Here is a 21,296-nt window from a genome sequence, read left to right as displayed (position 1 = left end):
TTTTTTAAATCTCTTGACTCTCTACTTCCCTCTTTCATTTGGGGTTCAGGCAGGCCCAAACTTAAACTTTCCACCCTACAGAGACCTAAGGATCTCGGAGGGTCTGCACTTCCTGACTTTAAATAGTATTACTTGCCCGGCCATGCGCGGAGCTCCACCTTGCTTCCTTTTTGGGGCTCACTTCCATGCGCTCCTTTTTGGAAGAAGGTGTGTCCCCCCCCCCCCCCCCCCCCCGAACAGGTAAACTCCTTCCCCTACATAAGTTGGCGCTGCAGGTCTGGCGTCAGACGCAAACACTTACCTCATTCACTGACATAAAAGACGACCTGCCCCTCTGGCACAACCATCATTTCCCCCACCTGACGGAGGCTTTGGATCCTCCTTTTTGGTTGACTCATGGGGTGGCCCTGGTGGGAGACCTGTACTAGCAGGATGTTTTGAAATCGTTTACCCAACTCCAAACTGACTATGGGGTTCCCTGGGAGGCCTTTTACAGATACCTACAGCTGAGACATGCCTTGACTGCTCAATTCCCCTCCCCTCGACATATCCCCTTATTGGCATTCTCCAGTCCCAGGGAACACAAGGGTTAATTTCCGTGCTTTACACGCATCTCACTAGGTCCAAAATTGCGAACATTACTGACTCGGCGGAGGCCTATTGGAAGGCATGCGTCCCTGCACTCACGGCGGAGGACTGGTCGGAGGTTTTATCCTTTCACTTAACGGTTTCTCCAGCTGCTAATAATAAATTGATTCAACTTTATATCATACACCATTGTTATCTTACTCCGATACGTTTACATAAAATGGGGCGGATGTCTTCCGATGCCTGCCACAGAAGTCATTCGCCTAAGGCTGACTTCTGGCATATGATATAGATGTGCCCCCTTCTGCAGACATACTGGCACGAAATTGCAGATTTCTTATCCTCTCTTCTTTCTCTCCCAATCCCTATGGATCCTTTTATATGTCTGTTTGGTCTGCTCCCTGAGGAATCTTGGCAACATCACATGAGGATTTATCTTAGGGAGATCTTGTTTTTAGCCAGAAAGGCAGTAGCTCTGCGCTGGATGGACCCCTCCCACCTTCTCTCTCCCAGTGGCAAAAGTTGGTTAATGCTGTCCTCCCTTAAGAACAGTTGGTCTTTAAAACATAGGAAATGCCCCGACAAGTTCCTCAAGGTATGGGACACCTGGTGTAACTCTCCCATCACCAGATACTCCCCCTCAGCATTCACTTCTTTACTGTCCTCTGGTGCTCTTGATTCTCCCCTATAACCCCCTTTTCATCCTTTCTATGTCTCTGTTCTCCTCACCTTTCTGTAACTCTGTATTCTTCCAGCCTCCCTGATCTCCATTGCTATGGAAAATCAACAGGTTTTTGGAGGTTCCATCCCAAACCCTTTGTTTTCACAGTAGCTGATTTATGCAGCGGGTCCCTGCTCATGATTTGACTCATGTGGTAGTGCTTTTAGTTTTGTTCTGTGTTAATTGGTTGGATTTTTCTATGCTGCTGTTGCTCTACACTGATGGGATTGTGAGTCTCCGTGATCCTGTGTGATTGTACATTTTCTTTATTCTATATATTCTGTTATACTGTCATGCAATTGACCACTGTGTGGAGCTATTTTATATGCTTTATTCAATCTTCAATAAAACTAGTTTGAAAAAAAAATCATCTACTACTTTTTTTTTCCTTGTGGAAACTGCAGTTTCTGTAGAATTATGCCTAAAATTAAAGGGTACCTCTCATCAAAAAAACTTTTGATATATTATAGATTAATGTATGCAGAATAACTTTACAATTGCATGTTATTAAAAAATATGCTTCTTTCTATTTAATTTTCCACTTTGAAGAAATGACCACTAGGGTTCTCCCTACCAGTCCTGTCAGCAAGCATTTCAGACTCATGCTGGAGTCCTAAACACTACGAGCTGCCAGTCTGCTTTGTTCACAAAGGAGAACACTCAGAGCTGCCAGCCTGCTTTGTTCACAGCCTGTTTGGCTGTGAACAAAGCAGGCTGGCAGCTCTGAGTGTTTAGGACTCCAGCATGAGTCAGAAATGCTTGCTGACAGGACTGATCGGGAAAAATACAATAGAAAGAAGCATATTTCCCATTAACATGCTATTGGAAAGTTATTCAACATTCATTAATCTAAAATATATCAAAAGTTTATTTGATGAGAGGTACCCGTTAAAGAATTCACGAACCCAGCAGATGGATAAAAATATGAGATTAGAGACTACATGAATTGCCAAACAAAGGGAGTGATATATATTGCTCATTGCAGTTGTCCGAAAATGTATGTAGGAAAAACAACTCAGCAATTACACAGAAGAGTTTCCAAGCATCTTAGTACCAGTCATACAAAAGGTGACACACCATTAGCAAGACACTTTGCTGAGTATGATGGTGGTGATATTTCTTCTCTTAGATTCTGGGGTCTGGCTAGACCCAGATTAGGGCCATGAAGTGTCAACTTGGACAAGAGGTTATTCTGTGAGGAATCCAAATGGATTCATAGGCTTCATAGTCTGAGTCCAAAAGAATTAAATGAAGGATTTAATTTTGCCGGTTTATTTAACTTAACTGACAAACTGTACATTAAATACAAAAATGACAAATCTAAAGACACACAGCAGCGACATGACAGTTGGAAATTGTAATTATGTAGGGAGTTTGGTGAAATGAAGCACATATATGAGATGTGCACAATTAGAAATACTTTGGAGTATAGGGGCCTAAAAATAGAAGAAAATTAAAGGCTATATTGACCTACCATTGCCACTAATTATAACATATAGGGGAATATGATAATTTCATCATCTCCTGTGTATAAAAAGATACTTACCGACATAACATACAGATAACTAAGAACGAAAATTTAAAATAAATTGTATAGAGAGATATAAAATGTCATATGAGTGTACAAACAAGTATAAAATTATACAACATATATATTGATAAGGAGTTAATATATATCATGGTAAAATGGTAGTGGTAATCAAGAATTTAGTCTTTTTTTTTATAAAAACAACAACTATATTACATTAGGGATTACGGTGATCAGTCCCATATGATATGAGGTCCTAGAGAAACAGATAAGGGCCAGCGAGGAGAAAACTTAGTCTAGAACTGTAAAAACAATTCGGGTAATCTGCAATTGAGAACTAAGAACACATAAGGTCCAGATAAGTGGTAGCGAATCGCACAATGCGCACTAAGGAGACTCTGCGTATTAGGGATCGATAAGATCGATAAGCCGATAATGCATCGCTCACCCCACCGCACCGCGACCCCCCCCGACCCGCCGCACCGCGACCGCCCCCCCGACCCACCGCACCCCCCACCGTAGTGCTGGGCGGTATACCGGTCGGGCCCCTATGCAGTCACTGCGCAGCGGCGTCTATGCAGCGTACTAGGCCGGAGCCTTCCCGGAGTGGAGAAGATGACCGCCGGAGAAGAAGGACAGCCCGGACCGGTTCACCCTTCACCCGGAACGCCCCCGGACACTACAGGAAGGATGGATGGCCCGGACCACCCTGACAGGTAGGGGGAGAGAAGTGGGTGGTGTGGGTGGTGGTGGTGTCGGCGGCGGCGGCCTATGGCACCGCAAAAGCCACTGCAGTGCATTGATTTAAAGCGCCCGCTTTAAATCAATTATTTGCAGCGGTGTCGTGGGGGGATAAATAGCCGATAACTTATACCGGAATATCGGTATAAGTTATCGGCTATCGGCCCTAACCTCCACCGATTATCGGTATCGGCCCTAAAAAAAACGATATCGGTCGATCCCTACTGCGTATGAACTAAGTTTTGCCGCAGCGAGAGGTGCGCATCCATTGTGACATCGTCTGGACCAATAGAATTGAGACCTCACTCTACTCTGGATTGGAGCAACTATTAGATGTATGATAAACCTATAGAGATGTCAATCAAATATATCGACAGGTGGCCAAAGAAAGCAAAACTAATCCTAAATATTTTTTTAGATATATAAATGCAAAAAAAACAAGGACAGAGCATGTAGGACCCCTTAATAATGATAATGGGGAGATTGTCACAGGCGATCAAGAGAAGGCGGAGCTACTGAATGGGTTCTTTAGTTCTGTATACACTATGGAAGAAGGAGCTGACATTGGCCAGGTCAGTGCTGGTAACACATCATGTAATGTACTGAACTGGCTTAATGTAGAGATGGTACAAGGTAAGTTAAGTGATATAAATGTAAGCAAATCCCCAGGACCGGATGGACTACACCCAAGAGTTCTTAGAGAGGTAAGTTCAGTAATATCTGTACCCCTGTTCATGATATTTAGAGATTCTCTGGTGTCTGGTATTGTGCCAAGGGACTGGCGCAAGGCGAATGTGGTGCCAATCTTCAAAAAGGGCTCTAGGTCTTCCCCAGGAAACTATAGACCGGTAAGTTTAACGTGCATTGTGGGTAAATTGTTTGAAGGACTTATAAGGGATTACATACAGGAATACATAGGGGATAATTGTATTATAAGTGATAGCCAGCATGGGTTTACTAAGGATAGAAGTTGTCAAACCAATCTAATTTGCTTTTATGAAGAGGTGAGTAGAAGCCTTGACAGAGGAATGGCTGTGGATATAGTGTTTCTGGATTTTGCTAAAGCGTTTGATACTGTCCCTCATAGACGTCTGACAGGTAAGTTAAGGTCTTTGGGTTTGGAAATTTTAGTTTGTAACTGGATTGAACACTGGCTCATGGATCGTACCCAGAGAGTGGTGGTCAATGATTCGTACTCTGATTGGTCCCCGGTTATTAGTGGTGTACCCCAAGGTTCAGTACTGGGACCGCTGTTGTTTAATTTATTTATCAATGATATAGAGGATGGTATTAACAGCTCTGTTTCTATCTTTGCAGATGACACCAAACTTTGTAGCACAATACAGTCTATAGAGGATGTGCATAAGTTACAAGATGACTTGGATAGACTAAGTGTCTGGGCATCCACTTGGCAAATGAGGTTCAATGTGGATAAATGTAAAGTTATGCATCTGGGTACTAATAACCTGCATGCATCGTATGTCTTAGGGGGGATTAAACTGGCAGAGTCACTGGTAGAGAAGGATCTGGGTGTACTTGTAGATCACAGACTACAGAATAGCATGCAATGTCAGGCTGCTGCTTCCAAAGCCGGCAGGATATTGTCATGTATCAAAAGAGGCATGGACTCAAGGGACAGGGACATAATACTCCCCCTTTATAAATCATCGGTACGGCCTTACCTGGAATATGCTGTTCAGTTTTGGGCACCTGTTCATAAAAGGGACACTGCGGAGTTGGAAAGGGTGCAGAGACGTGCGACTAAACTAATATGGGGCATGGAACATCTTAGCTATGAGGAGCGATTAAAGGAGTTACAATTGTTTAGTCTTGAGAAGAGACGTTTAAGGGGGGATATGATAAACGTTTATAAGTATATTAATGGCCCATACAAAAAATATGGAGAAAAACTGTTCCAGGTTAAAACCCCCCAAAGGACGAGGGGGCACTCCCTCCGTCTGGAGAAGAAAAAGTTTAGTCTCAAGGGGCGACACGCCTTCTTTACCGTGAGGACTGTGAATTTATGGAACGGTCTACCTCAGGAACTGGTCACAGCAGGAACAATTAACAGCTTTAAAACAGGATTAGATACATTCCTGGAACAAAATAAGATTAATGCTTATGAAGAAATATAAAATCTTATCCCTTCCCCAATATCGCGCCACACCCCTACCCCTTAATTCCCTGGTTGAACTTGATGGACATATGTCTTTTTTCGACCGTACTAACTATGTAACTAACTATGTAACTATGATGTCCTAATAGAACAAGCTTTATCTATGTACACCTACTGGACCAATTTTGAGCAACTCCCAGAATGATGTCAGAATACGAGGTTTTATAAACCCCGGACAGCGGCGTTCACATTCAGTCCCGGAGCCTCTTTATAAAGCCACGGATGTGGCGGAACTGTCGAGGGGGACCCGAATGCATTAGTTTTTAATTGGCTAGGATAGCCAGTGTGCATAATAGTGGTCTGCAGACACTGACCTGAATAAGGAGACACAAATAAAAAATGGGCCGGTTGGTGCAAGTGCTCATACATATACAACAATGATATAAGATGCACTAACAGGCTATACCTGCTATTTTAAATAACTTTTTTTGTGTAACGATAAAGAATACCTGTTTTATAAGCGGTGTGGGAAATTAGGGATTATTGGACTACCTTTTAGTTGGTCTATGAGTTAATATATTTACAAATACCCTCCACACACTGGTCTCAATAGTGTGTAGAAGTAGAAATCTTTGTCTCCTTTTGCAGAGTTATATATAGTGGTGTGCAGGGAGAATGGCTTCAAGTTAGGAGATTTTAACACTGAAAGCAGGTGCGGAAGTGATGGCCATGAACATGGGTAAATATAAGGGTGGCAGGACTGTAAGAGAAGCATAAACAGGAGCATTAGGGGTAATAACGGAGTAGACATAAGGGTGACAGAGGCAATATTAAGAGGAGCAGATACAACAGTAACATAAGCAATAATAAGTGGCAGATAAGTGGCCAAAAGTAGTGTGCAGCATGCTAGCTCTCACTGGCCTGCTACTCCTCAAGTCCCCCCAACAGGTCATGTTTTCAGGATTTCCTTAGTCTTTCACATCAGCCATCACCACAACTATATCACCTGTGAAAAACTAAGAAAATTCTGAAAACATTACCTGTTGTGGGGGCTTGAGGACCGCACTTGGTCTAGGGAGTCGCATATTAATCGGACGTGGCCATTTTTTTTGCATTGAGCCCCTGCCCCTCAAAATTTATTTGCATATCACTGCTGCCTAGTATAGATTTACACTTTCTAACAGTGGTTTAGGCCGTTTGAAAATCTGGTGCATAGTTTCACTGTCTAGTCTACGTTTGCACAACCATTTAATAATTTTCTCAGTGGTTTATTTCATGCACCATCCCTTTTATACAAAATTCACACCCAACTTTTCAGTAAGTCACCCTCCTTCTCCTCCAGGGGATCAAGGCACAAAAGTGTGTAACACACATTGAAATGCAATGCAAGTCATGCAGTCTTTTTTGGAGCAAACTCACAGATTTGTGGCACAAACAGTTTGGATTATCTGCCCCACTAAATATTCAGAAAATTTTTGACACGTCAAAAGTTTTAGATCAGTTGGGGTCTGAGTGTTCAGACCCTGGCTGATCATCATAGCCAACTGGAAAGAGGTCCACGTTACGCGTTTTTTCTTTCGGCTACGTCTCAAGTGACTGAGAAGGATGCCCAATTTAAGTCAATGGAGCAGTCTTGGTCAAATTTACACAGGACGGGGAAATTAGCGTTTTTCCCAGTTGCTTGTCTATAATACTGTCTTACCGATGCTTGGTCTAGGGCCCCCTGGAGTAAAGGCAGATCAGCAACTGGACACCACACTTCACCTATCAGGCATCGCTCACGCACGCTGCACAAATTCAGAATCTGATAGATGTGCTTCATCTTCCTCACACTGACTTTCCAGGGATGCAAAACTGATGCTGCTTGATTAAGCACTTGTGTCAGGAATCCCTCCGTTTGGAACAGCACCTGTGGTAGATTATTAAATATACACTGTCATCAAACTTTGCAAGTACAAGATTATATAAAAAAAAAACTTTAATATATATCCTATTGTACAAAAATTGTTCACTCTGTTATCAACCTCCCCCACCCCTCCTGCTGCTCAAATATTTTCTGAAGATCAGCTCTGCTTTGTCCTAGGGCTGCAAAACAGTCTTTGCCTTCTGGCTGTAGGTTGTAAGTTTCCACAGAGATTTTTGTGGGCGTTTTGCAGGAAAAACTCTGCAACCAGATGTTTGTTTGGTTTGGCATTTTTTCCCCTGACTTTTCCCCTGGGATTTTGTTGCAATTTGGCAGTTCGGCCAGATTGCAGTGTGCTTAAATTATGGTATTTAAAAAAGTCATAGTTTAAGCATCGATAGAAGTAGGGATGCATAGGATCCCTACTTCCCTCCACTGTGATGGAAACTGTCCACGCCGGTATCGGGACCTGCGGCTATACGTATTATATCTACTGCTTAGCATGAATTTACATTAAAGTCAGGGCCACCATCAGGGGGGTACAGCCAGTACCCCAGTAAGGGGCCCTGTCTCCCAGGGGGCCCGGGCCCCCTGCTGCATCCCCCTACAGCAGCCCCAGCACAGAAGCAAAAAAAACGCTGTTAAAACAGCAGTCTACTGCTTAAACTGGCAGCTGCAATCTAATACTTATAGCATCTGTCCTCTCCACCCTGTATAAGCAGAATCTCTTACAGGCAACAGCAGCACAGTGGAGCGATTAACTGCCGAACATCGGGCTATGTATGGGATGGCAGAGGACCATCGATGATGTCATTACCATGTGATCAGTCACATGGGTGGGAGGAGCCTGACTACTGTGCTATGGAGGCCCAGAAAAAACAGGGGAATGTGTATCATGAGAAGGTAACCTATAGGACATACATACATACACACACACACACACAAATAACTATATCTGTGTTTTTCAAACAGGGTTCCTTCAGCTGTTACAAAACTACAACTCCCAGCATGCCCGGACAGCCGACGGCTGTCTGGGCATGCTTGTAGTTTTGCAACAGCTGGAGATACATTGTTTGGAAAACACTGCACTATAAAATTCACACACACTGCATTTAACACACCCACCACACACTTCCTATTAACCATTATTTTTTTTTTTTTTAAATAACAACCTCATCATTAACAGGGAGAACATGTCTGTCCGGGACTGCCGCAGGTTAATCCGGAGCCTGCTGAGAGTCTATGCCATCTTGGACAGCCTGGTTGTTTGAGTGAAGACCCCTCTCCTTCCCCATGTCCCCCTGAAGTTATTGCCAGGTATTTTAGACCTGTAATCCACCCCATCCCTACCCTCAGTCTCCCATTCCCCATAGCCCCACGCCCCCCCCCCCCCCCCCCCGCCGATTGTATTGTTTGGTTATTTAGATTTTTGGTGCTTTTCTCTTTCAGGATTGAGCAGAGTGTTAGAGTAGCATACCGTGCGATTTATAGTGTAGGGAACCTTTGCTGTGTATTGTACTGTCATGCTTTGTGCGATTGTAATTTATTGTATGACTTGTAATAACTGAACGATCAATAAAGCTCCTTCAGTAACGGTTAACTTTAACCCATTGCTTGGCTGCGCGCTATGCTAGGCAGTGCTGGTAAACCCTTTGGGGGCTATACAGTATTTTCAGCCATCTATATAGATTGCTGAAAATACTTCTATACAGTGCCCAACGCCCAGTTGCTAAGTCCTGGCTTCTGCTCTGGTGTAGCTCCGCCCCTAGTGATCAAGTCAGAGGTGGAGCTACAGCCCAGGAGCCAGGGGTGTTAAGTTTAAGGCTCTGTTCACATTCAACATTTTGTATAATGTGAAGAGACCCTTCTAGCAGTGTCTCCATAAACTGTAAATTGAGAAAATAGGAGAAAAAAAAATGGAGGACAGCACCTCTTGTAATTCTGTGTGGTAAATCGGGTTTCCAATGGCCCTGGGTTGGTAATGTGCTCACCTTGGGTTCAGGCATATAACCCCTCCGTGTTGGGGTACAGATGTACGAACAGGAGCTACAGCCTGCAAGTGCAGGGCCGATGCCCTCAGAAGCGGTCAGCAGTTCATAAAGAGAATTCAAGCAGGGAAAAAACGTTTGCGGTGGCGCTGCTTGTTCAGGTCAAATTCCCAAGGAGTCCAGAGGTGATAAGTATGTACTTAGGACAGTACAAGACGCGTTTCGGGAGCAACTTCTCCATTTTTCAATTGTAGCAAAAGGCTGTCTGGTGTAGTAATTTTAGGCAAAAGTAAAAAAACAGATGCGAGGTGTGCCAAAAAAAAAACGTCAAAAGTTCACACAGATGGTCGTTTGTGTGAATGTCAAATAGATAATAGAGCTTTTATAGATTACTTTGTGGACGTGATCTGTAATGGGATGTGCAACATAAGGAAAATATATATTTTAAATAAAAATGAAAAATGTATAAAATGAAAAAAGGGAGATCTTTCTCTGTGATGAACCTGTTGGATTTATTTCATCGTTAACTCAGAATAAGGCTTGGTTTCGCCGTGACAAGAGCTAGGTTAGGATGATCAGACATGAATGGGATTTGAAAATGCCCGCCTATTCATTCACAAAAAGAGCGAACAGCATTCCGGGCCAGGTAGGACGTCACACGCTGGAGTAAAAGAGGATTCTTGCATATAAATATATGGTCACTTAAATTTGGGGGCGACCCATCAGTAAAGGTTGTGGAGCAGATGCACGGCCAATCAAAGGTGTTCTTCATATTAAAGAAGAAACCCATCGGGTGGTAAATGTGAATTCAAGGATTTTCCCGATTGATGGGATTTGGACCAATCAGGGGATTGCATTCTGTTGTCCATGATTGGCTAAAGTGCATTCGCCGACAGCCAATCAGATGCACCTACTTCATAATGGAAGTAAATGGAGGGGAAGTTCAGAGAATGTTGACGTGTATGCCCACTATGTAATGATAGGTGGCCATAAGATGGAGAGTGAGACAATCAGATTGGTGCCTACTCCGGACTGTGAAATGCCAGCAAGTTCCGAATTGACATAACGTGTTTTGAAAGGAATGGTGTATTACGAGGCTGATGGCATATTGCCATGAGGTATCCATGATAGGTTAAGGTATCATGGAAGCTGAGCCAATAAGAATGGTGCTTGGGGGTCAGAAGTACGGGGAAGGTTTTAAACTGTATGGTCCTTGCGGGACCAGAGTTTTCAGCTTAAAAATCCAGTAGCTTTCTCTTCTACATAACTGTGTGTAGCAGCGATGGCACGTTGACAGGATTTGTTCTATAGGTGTCACTGTGAAGTTGGAGAAGTAACAGTTATGTAGGATGGAGGCGTGTCACGTCACGCTGTGTAATTTGTACCCAGTCTTGACATTAAAGTCTTTTTTAAGTCTTTCATTCAGGGACTGGGTGGTTCGTCCAACATATTGGATGCTGTAGGAGCATTTCAGGATATATATGATGGAGGATTTGCAGGACATAATGCTTCTAATCTGGTAGGTTTCTCCCATGGTTTTCGATGTAAAGTCTTTGCAGTGGTTCTTGATGCTTAGACAACATTTGCAGGTGGAATTGCAGCACCGGAATGAGCCCACTATTACTTGGTTCAAAAAGGTGTTTTTTTCGTATTTTTTAGCTTGCTTGGAGCAAGGATACTTTTGAGGGATTTTTTCTTCCTGAATGTAATCTGGGGGCATATTTTTTTGTGAATGAAAAGGCGGGCTTTTCAGAACCCTCCAAGTCTGATACTCCTAACCTCGCTCTTGTCACGGCGAAACCAAGCCTCGTTCTGAGGTAACGAAAAAAATCCAAAGGGGTCATCACGGAGCAAGCTCTCCCTTTTTCATTTTATTAAATTATTTATTTTTATTTAACATGTTGAACATCCCATTACATAGTAACATAGTTCAAAAGGCTGAAAAAAGACCAGAGTCCATCAAGTTCAACCTATAACCCTAATAAGTCCCTATTCAGTTGAGTTGATCCAGAGGAAGGCAAAAAAAAAAACCTCATACTAGAGGTAAAAATTCCTTCCCGACTCCAAATATGGCAGAATAAATCCCTGGATCCGAATAAATCCCTGGATCAACCTTCTGTCCCTATAAATCTAGTATACATAACCAGCAATGTTATTACTCTCCAAAAATGCATCCAGCCCCTTTATGAACACTATTACAGAGTTCACCATGACCACCTCCTCCGGGAGAGAATTCCAGTCTCACTGCTCTTACAGTAAAGAACCCCTGTCTGTGCTGGAGTAGAAACCTTCTTTCCTCTAGACGTAGAGGATGCCACCATGTTATTGATACAGTCCTGGGTATAAATAGATCATGGGAGAGATCTCTGTACTGTCCCCTGATATATTTATTCATAGTTATTAGGTCTCCCCTAAGCCTTCTTTTTTCTAAACTAAATAACCCTAATTCTGATAATCTTTCTGGGTACTGTAGTCCTCCCATTCCCCCTATTACTCTGGTTGCCCATCTTTGAACCCTCTCCAGCTCCGCTATATCTTTCTTGTACACTGGTGCCCAGTACTGTACACAGTATTCTATGTGTGGTCTGACTAGTGATTTGTACAGTGGTAGAATTATTTCCTTGTCGTGGGCATCTATGCCCCTATTGATGCACCCCATGATTTTATTAACCTTGGCAGCAGCTGCCCGACACTGGTCACTACAGCTAAATTTACTGTTAACTAAGACTCCTAAGTCCTTTTCCATACCAGTCGTTCCAAGTGTTCTCCAATTTAATACATAATCCCAGCCCGGATTTTTGTTCCTCATGTGCATAACCTTACATTTATCAGTGTTGAACCTCATCTGCCACTTCCCAGCCCAAACCTCCAACCTATCCAGATCCATTTGTAACAGTGCACTGTCCTCTATAGTGTTTACCGCTTTACAGAGTTCAATGTCATCTGCAAAGATTGCTACTTTACTATTCAACCCCTCTGCAAGGTCATTAATTAATATATTAAATAGGACAGGACCAAAGACCGACCCCTGTGGTACCCCACTAGTAACAGTCACTCAATCAGAATAAGTACCATTAATAACCACCCTCTGTTTCCTCTCATTGAGCCAGTTACTTACCCACTTGCATACATTCTCCCCCAGCCCAAACCTTCTCATTTTATGTGGAAAAAGCCAGATATACGACATCCAGTGATTGCTCCTGGTCCAGTCTGGAGCTCACCTCCTCATAAAAGCTGATCAGATTAGTTTGACAGGACTGATCCCTCATAAATCCATGCTGATACGTGGTCATACATTTATTTTTATCAAGATATTCCAAAATAGCATCTCTTAGGAAACCCTCAAACAATTTACATACAACAGAGGTTAAACTAACAGGCCTATAATTCCCGGGGTCACCTTTTGATCCTTCTTAAATATTGGCACCACATTTGCCATGCGCTAGTCCTGAGGAACAGTCCCTGTCACTATAGAGTCCCTGAATATATATAGAGGTCTGTCTATTACATTACTTAATTCCTTTAGAACACGGGGGTGAATGAAATCTGGACCTGGTGATTTGTCCATTTTGATTTTTTGTAGGCGGCACTGTACTTCTTCCTTGGTTAGACAGGTGACCTGTACTGGGGAGTTTACCTTATCACACTGTATTTCGCCTGGCATTTCATTTTCCTCGGTGAACACAGTGGAGAAGAATTTGTTTAATATATTTGCTTTTTCCTGATCCCCGTTTATAATTATTTCTGCATAATTTTTTAAGGGGCCCACACTTTCATTTTTGACCTTTTTGCTATTTATATAGTTAAAGAACATTTTGGGGTTAGTTTTACTCTCTTTGGCAATGAGCCTTTCTGTCTCTATTTTTGCGGCTTTTATCAGTTTTTTGCTTCTTCACTGCCGTCCTCTTAGTAGCTTAAATGCTTTATTTTTGTCAGTTATTTCCCCCTTAAAGGGGTACTCCGGTGCTTAAACATCTTATTCTCTATCCAAAAGATAGAGGATAAGATACCTGATCGCAGGAGTCCCGCCGCTGGGGACCCCCGGGATCATGCACGCGGCACCCCGTTTGTAATCAGTGCCTGAAGCGTGTTCGCTCCGGGACTGATTACCGGCGACCGCAGGGCCGGCGGCGTGTGACGTCATGCCTCCGCCCCATGTGACGTCACGCTCCGCCCCTCAATGCAAGCCGACGGAAGGGTTGCATTGAGGGGCGGAGCGTGATGTCACACGGGGGTGAAGGCGTGCTGTCACACGCCGCCCGCCTTGCGGTCGACCATAATCAGACCCGGAGCGAACACGCTCCGGGTCTGATTACAAATGGGGTGCCGCATGCATGATCCTGGGGGTCCCCAGCTGCGGGACTCCCGTGATCAGGCATCTTAACCCCAATCCTTTGGATAGGGGATAAGATGTTTAAGCACTGGAGTACCCCTTTAACATTTTCATTCATCCATATTGGTTTTCTTTTATTTCTGACCCTTTTATTCCCATAAGGTATATACATTTTACAGTGAAAATGTAAGATATTTTTAAAAGTCTCCCATTTAGTATTGTTCTTTTTGGGGACATTATCCCATTTTATATTGTTAAGGGCTTCTCTGAGTTGATCGAACTTTGCCTTCCTAAAGTTAATTGTTTTTGTGGCCCCTCAAGAGATTCCCTTATTGGAGAACAAGTTATAATGTATTATATTATGATCACTATTTCCTAGGTATCCATCTACTTGCACATTAGTTACTCTGTCAGGTACGTTGGTTAATATTAAGTCTAGTAGGGCGCCCCCTCTGGTAGGGCCCTGCACCATTTGGGACAGATAATTTTCTTTAGCTTAAGTCAGAAACCTGTTTCCTTTATGAGATTCACAGGTCTCAGTCTCCCAGTTTATATCAGGATAGTTAAAGTCCCATTATTATCACATCATTTTAATTTGCTGCCTTGTTTATTTGCCTCAATAATTGATCTTCTGGCTCTTCCATTATGTTTTTTTTCCTATGATGCCTATCCCTATTAACTATTCTAACCCCTCCCTCCGCTCCACCCCCAGGTACATTTAGTCCCCCCCCCTTCTATCTACACTATCTTCCCCCTCTATACATGTCAATGTCCACCAAGTAATCCATAAAAGCTCTATGTTATCTATATGACATTCACACAGATGACAATCTATGGGAACTTTGACCTTTTTTGGCACCTCTCATATCTATATTATTACTTGTGCTTGATATTACTACACCAGGCAGCCTTTTCCTACAAGTGAAAAATGGAGAAGTTGCTCCTGAAATGCATATTGTACTCGGTCATACCCTGTCCTAAGTGTTTTTGTGCCAATAAACTTGATACTTTTCACCTCTGGACTCCTTGTGAATTTGACCTGAACAAGCAGCGCCACCGCAAAAGGTTTTTTATCCTGCCTGAATTATCACCATAAACAGGAAAACTCTAACTGTTGCTAAACTACAACTTCCAGCATGACTGGACAGCCAAAAGGCCAGAAGAGTCTGTTCACATTATACAAAACGTGGTTTAGTAAATTTTTGGTGCTCTCCTCTATGCTCCTAATAGAATATAGTTGGGATTGTGCTTTATTTTTTTTTTTTTTTTTTTTTTAAACCTTTTATTTATTTTTTCAAATTTTTTTCCCCACAATAACATGAGCCAGGACATTTCCCCAGCATGGACAACAAAGAACTGATACAGATGAATAACAGACAAAAATAGCATTACATATCATGCAGTTCTAAGTACAAAACTCAGAGTCTCTCGGAGCCTGTGAAGAGGGGACATCAGCCTCCGAAAAACGTCACGGCGAAAGGTCCCTCTGAGGTGAGCGGGCTGAAGTTGCAGCTGAAGAGGTCTGTACTCTGGGCGACGGAAGATGATGAACCAGTCTTAAAGAAGCCTCCTCCGGGGTATGGTAGGTAGCCATGGAACCATCAGGGAAGAATATGCGCAGTACCGCGGGGTACATGAGGACGAACCGCACTTGTTTGCATACCAGATCAGAGCAGATGAGAGCAAGTAGTTTGCGTTTTCGGGTAACTTCGGCGGAGAAGTCACCAAAGATAAGGAGTCGGCCATTTTCATACCGGTGGCCCTCCCGTTGTTGTCTGAAGGCCCGGAGGATAAACACTTTGCCAGGCATTTTGTGTACTGGTAATGTTTAGGAGCACCAAATTTATTAAATGGTCACAGCATTTGATAAATTTTGTGCAGGTACACATTTTCTGAAATTTCTCTCCTCACATACACCAAAAAGCAAAGCTAAGTCTGGGCTGGGTAGTTTAAGAGACTTTTCAGTGGCTTTGCGCCTTTTTTGCGCCTTTTCCCAAAAAGGCGCAGTTCATAAAACCATTCCATATCATGTGTATTGCAACTCAAAATCAGCAGAAATGTGCCTTTTTTAGACACAAAAAACTGTCTAATTACAATGATAAATGTCGGCCTTTATCCATGAAGTCTAGATAGTTCCCAATGACTTGCCTTGGTCTAGGGCGGTGGGCCAGCTCAGGTGGCACTCCTTCCCTGCCCGGATGTAGATCAGGGTCAGACCTGTGAAACATTTCTGGATCAACTCCCAGGAAGGCAATGATTTAAGAAGAGAGTCATTAAGGCTCCAGTGACCATTCCAGAGAAGAAGGTGAGAAAGAAAGGACATCCACAGCAGGAAATAGGGGAGGACCCCGAGTGCGGGAGCAGAGACCATGCACTGGGCCTGTAATGGCCGACAGGCAGGCGGGTGCTGAGGCTGGAGGGGTCTGGAGATACCGGCGGATGCCCCCAGATGAGGGTAGATGGAGGTCGAGCAGAGGAGGAGAGCTTCCTATATTGTTGGGAGGTCTTCCCCATGGAAAGAAGCAGGTCACCCGTAGTTTTAAACATGTTTATGGCCTGAGGCGCGGGAGCAGACCTAGTGTGCGGCCATCTCTGTCGGCGCCACGCCCCCTGAGGTGATGGATTCTTGTACAGCTGGAGCAATGTGCTTGGCCATTGCTGCTGCCATCGCCACATCCAGTCATTGCGGAAGGTCCAGTCGTTGCGGAAGGTCATGCAGACCATGGTAACTGAGGACAGCCTATGAGCGGGACGAGGATGGCTGTCTGATGGGTGCAGGGGAGGCCGCCATGTCTGCTCTGCTGCTACAGCGTGCTGGAGAAGGACAGTCTCTCTGAGGGTTTTTATTTCGGCCCATTCTCATTAAATAACGTTCCATAGGGTGTCCCCAATCAACCAAGATCGGGAGGGCCACTCCTGCTTAAAATCTGCTGGTATACGAGCCAGGTTTCTCGAGCGGGGACGGAACTACCACGCTTTGCTTCCTCACAGCATGGAGCCGGAGCCAGAAGTGGGGATTGGGATCTTTTTTGTCTGGTGATACAAGATTCTTGCTCCACAGTGAAAGTATCATATGGTAGCAGTCTGGAGTGAGCCTGAGTTCCGGTTAATATTTGTATTTACAATTGGTCACAGCCGTGACCACTAGAATCCTAAATTTACCATCCACTATATTACATAAAACGCAACTTAATGCCTCAAAAATGATTAAAACCATTCTAGCTAGCAGCTCTCATTGTAAATTGTAACTGTGCAAGGTTACAGCCTTGATGCAAAACGTACTCCTAATTGGTGGGTAGTATGGCTGCAGTCCATACACTTGAATCCCTAATGAGAGCTGTGATAGAATATTAAAATCTCAGACACATGCGCCCGTCCGACGTTTTGCCACAGCAGCGGCTTTCTCAAGGACTTGGGGGCAAATGGCGTCCAAACAAGCCCGACCAGGGTATTTATAACCTCCTACCAGTGAGCAGGGCTGTGGAGTCTGAGTCAGAGTCTGAGTCGGACAAAATTTTGGGTACCTGGAGTCGGCAAACAATGCACAGACTCAGACTTCTGCTAAATTTAGATTGGAATAAAATTTAAAAAAAGCAAGTTTAAATGTCCAAATTCACAAAAAGTTATAATTAATGAATTCCCTACTGTAAGAATAAAGATCAATGCATGCAGTGCCTCATGTAACCGCAAAACGAACACGTTAAGTGACTGTGAAGAAGCATACTTTTCATGTGCTTTACTATTTGGCACACAACGCACAATTAGGAGCGGAAATACTTATACTTTCCATAGTGTTGTGTTCTGCTGTTACAGGGAACCCATGGGTAACCTAGCCTCTCACTGATAAGGGATTAAGGAAATATGAGTTTTTCAGGACAAGAGACACTTGCATAAGTGAAGGGAATGGAGGGTCAATAGTTCAAGACTGAAGCTGTAAACCATTGGAAAAACTGCTGCCATTCAGCTAAGGTTATAAAAACTTGTAAACTCGATTGTTAGCTTAAAGGGGTACTCCGCCCCTAGACATCACGAGGGGCGGAGCCATGACGTAACGATGCTCCGGCCCCTGTATCGCCCGTCATTACACACAGAGCGAACTCGCTCTGTGCAGTAATGATAGCGCGGTGCCGCAGCAGTGGGACCCCCGTGATCTGACATCTTATCCCCTATCCTTTGGAAAGGGGATAAGATGTCAGATCGCCTGGGTCCCGCTGCTGGGGACCCCTGGGATCGCCGCTGCAGCACCGCGCATTCAGTACTGCACAGAGCGAGTTCGCTCTGTGTGTAATGACGGGCAATACAGGGGCCGGAGCATCGTTACATCATGGCTCCGCCCCTCATGATGTCACGGCCCGCCCCCTCAATACAAGTCTATGGGAAGGGGAGTGGGGGTCGTCACGACCCCTGCCATAGACTTGCATTAAGGGGGCGGACCGTGATGTCACGAGGGACGGAGCCATGACGTCACGCTGCTCCGTCCCCTGTATCGCCCATCATTACGCACAGAGCGAACTCTCTCTGTGTAGTAATGAAAGCGCGGTGCTGCAGCGGCAATCCCGGGGGTCCCCAGCAGCAGGACCCCGGCGATCTGACATCTTATCCCCTATCCTTTGGATAGGGGATAAGATGTCTAGGGGCAGAGTACCCCTTTAAACTTTACTATGGGATTCTACTAGGGAAATCATGTTTTATAATAAATGGCCCTTCCTGGATCCTCCCACTGCCCTATCTTCAGCAGTAGATCAGCACACAAACTGTTCAATACAGTAGACTGTTGGCTTCCCAGCCAGTAGTCCTGTGGTAATGACATATATGTTGCCTTTCTTTCCTTTAAGGAATGTATAAAATACATTCACATATTAATACAGAGGAGTCGGAGTGGGGGGAGTCTGAGTCGGAAGCACAGAAAACTCCGGAGTCAGAGTTGGAGTCTGAGTCGGAACATTTATCTACCAACTCCACAGCCCTGCCAGTGAGGTCACACTATTTCCTGTGACCAAACAGACAAAAGTCCTCATAAATTGGTCTATTTTTGATTGACAGTGCCGCCAGCCATACTGGTATTCCTAGATACCCAATCGTTTAAACCCATCATACTTCAATACATCCCATCACAATTGATTGACACTGTCAAACCTATCCCCATGACATTCGGACTATACAGACCATGATTGGTAGATAGCACTCTGATGTAGATGCGCTGTAAGCCCTGCGCGAACTGACAAACTCCCATTCCTTTGTCAGTACCTCCTGCGCATGTTTGTGCGTACGGGCCTGCGCGAAATGATAGAGTCACGGCGTGCCAGTGGGAATGTCTGTGCATGAATCCGCACTGAGGCTCAGCGCAGACTGATAGTCTCTCCCGGCATATTACTGCAATGCTGTGCTTGAGCGAGTCAGAATCATTCAGGGGAGCTATTCATTCACATAGATTAAATCTACTATAATGTAAAAGTTAACCAGGATATGATGTATCATTTACTGTAGGATAGAAACACTTAGATAAGTATCCCTCTACCTTTGGGAAACATTATTTGCATACTGGAAGAGCAAGTACTCCACATTGGAACTAAACATTTCCACTGAGTATTCTTAACAGTATTCCATATTGGAAAATAGTTGTCCCTATTGGAGACATTATTTTTCTGCTGGTGGTTCAATAAAGTTAATAATGGCAAAATTTATTTTAGAGTCATGAAAGAGTGTGACTTTATGCAACTCAGAGGCAGATATTAGTATCTAATTAAGACTGGCGAGATTATTATAAAAATGCTGAGTATGTGAATCCTTCATTGAGCTCGAATGGACTCAATGATTGAAGCCAATGAATCCAATGTGCTTTTTCAAGTCACAATTTTATAGTTATATTCCCGCATTGGGTAATACCTCAGAATTTAATGGCTAAAGGATTATTTGCATGTGTCTCTCTGATATGACATGAAAGTGGAGAATCTGCCCAAGAATTAATTGTACTGATATGCTTTGAAATTCTTCTCCGTAACTGTTGTACTGTCTTGCCTACATACAATTTTGGACAATTACACTGTGCCGCATATATGCTCCCTGCAAATTGACAATTTATAAATTCTCGTGTTTCATACGAGAATTTATCAATTGTCAATCCACAGGGTCATATAAAAAGTTAAGTTTTATGAAAGTTACGTTCATTAAGTATGTTTTATTAAATATATAGTGGATGGTAAATTTAGGATTCTAGCGGTCTAGTGATCTTCCATGCACTGGTCCCTCCTATGTGGTAATAAACAGGTTATTAATTGGATACAGGAATGTGCTTTCCTCCAAAAGATAGTAATCTTTTGTATGAGGCTCTTTATCTGTGGTTCTGAAGGGAGAGACATCTGGACACGATTCTACCAATGTGCGTTGAAAGATCTTCTATAATAAGGGAGTCAGGCTTGATTATCACAGAGATGATTCTGAATATTACTGCATGTTTCTGATACTATCAGAAAATTGTCTAGGTATGGGAAAATTTTAATCCCTGAGATAAACCACCATCTCTATGACTATTTTGGAAAAAAAATCTGGGGGCTGAGGATATCCCAAAGGGAAGACACAGGGATTGAAAATTGTGTATTTTTCTCTTAATCAGTACAGAAAATCTTAGGTAATGCTGGTACGAAGGATGTACAGGGACATGTCCTTCAGATCTATCTGATCTGGGGAACTAGGTTTTTTTATTCCATCTTGACACGTCTGTATGTGACCCACTGATTTGAATAGGTTTAAAAGGTTTATTATTGTTTGATGTGTTCCATTTTTTTTTTTCTACTAAAAGAGAATTGAGTCAGGATATCTCCTGTCTGTGGCTGATCTAAAAGGACTGAAATTACTTCCCCTAGGGACAAGAGATCTATAACCCAATGTCATCTGAACCCAAGTGTCTGTGGATTCTAACAGGGATTGAGGCCACTGACTGTCCAGGCATGCTGGGAGTCTTGCAACAGCTGGAGGCACCCTGTTTGGGAAACACTGCCGTAAGGTATTTTTGGTGGAGGAGGCAAGTGTAATGCTTGCATAAAGGTCTGCCTCCATGCAAATCCCTAATTTAGGTCTCAAATGCCCATGGGGCTCTTCCAAGCCAACAGTTTAGTGCCACATATGGGGTGTTTCCATACTCGGAAGAAATTGTGTTACAAATTTTGGGGGGCTTTTTCTCCTTTTTTTATTTTTTACACTAACATGCTGGTGCTGCCCCATATTTTTCATTTTCACAAGTGGTAAAAGGAAAAAGAAAAAAAAAAGACCCCCAAAATTTGGAAATACCCCATATGTAGATGTAAAGTGCTCTTCTGGCATAGAGCACCATGTACATTTGAAGCCTAAATTGGCGATTTGCACAGGGGTGGCTGATGGT

At 43.5% G+C, this 21,296-nt stretch overlaps 1 protein-coding gene across 2 annotated transcripts in view; it reads right to left on the bottom strand.

Annotated features, from left to right (window-relative positions):
* Positions 1 to 21,296, bottom strand: part of TCIRG1 (T cell immune regulator 1, ATPase H+ transporting V0 subunit a3) — a 550,359-nt gene that overhangs the window by 341,756 nt on the left and 187,307 nt on the right. Inside the window, exon 9 of one of the 2 annotated variants that reach the window (XM_056531098.1) lies at positions 7,397 to 7,603. The exons of the other annotated variant lie outside the window; for it this stretch is intronic. Coding sequence (XP_056387073.1) covers positions 7,397 to 7,603 — 207 coding nt within the window. The remainder of the gene's footprint in view (positions 1 to 7,396; positions 7,604 to 21,296) is intronic. 2 annotated transcript variants of the gene reach the window in all.

Source organism: Hyla sarda, chromosome 7 (genome assembly GCF_029499605.1).
Source record: "Hyla sarda isolate aHylSar1 chromosome 7, aHylSar1.hap1, whole genome shotgun sequence".
Lineage (NCBI taxonomy): Eukaryota > Metazoa > Chordata > Amphibia > Anura > Hylidae > Hyla > Hyla sarda.
The sequence above is the reverse complement of the archived record's forward strand: the minus strand, read 5'-3'. Positions and strand labels throughout refer to the sequence as shown.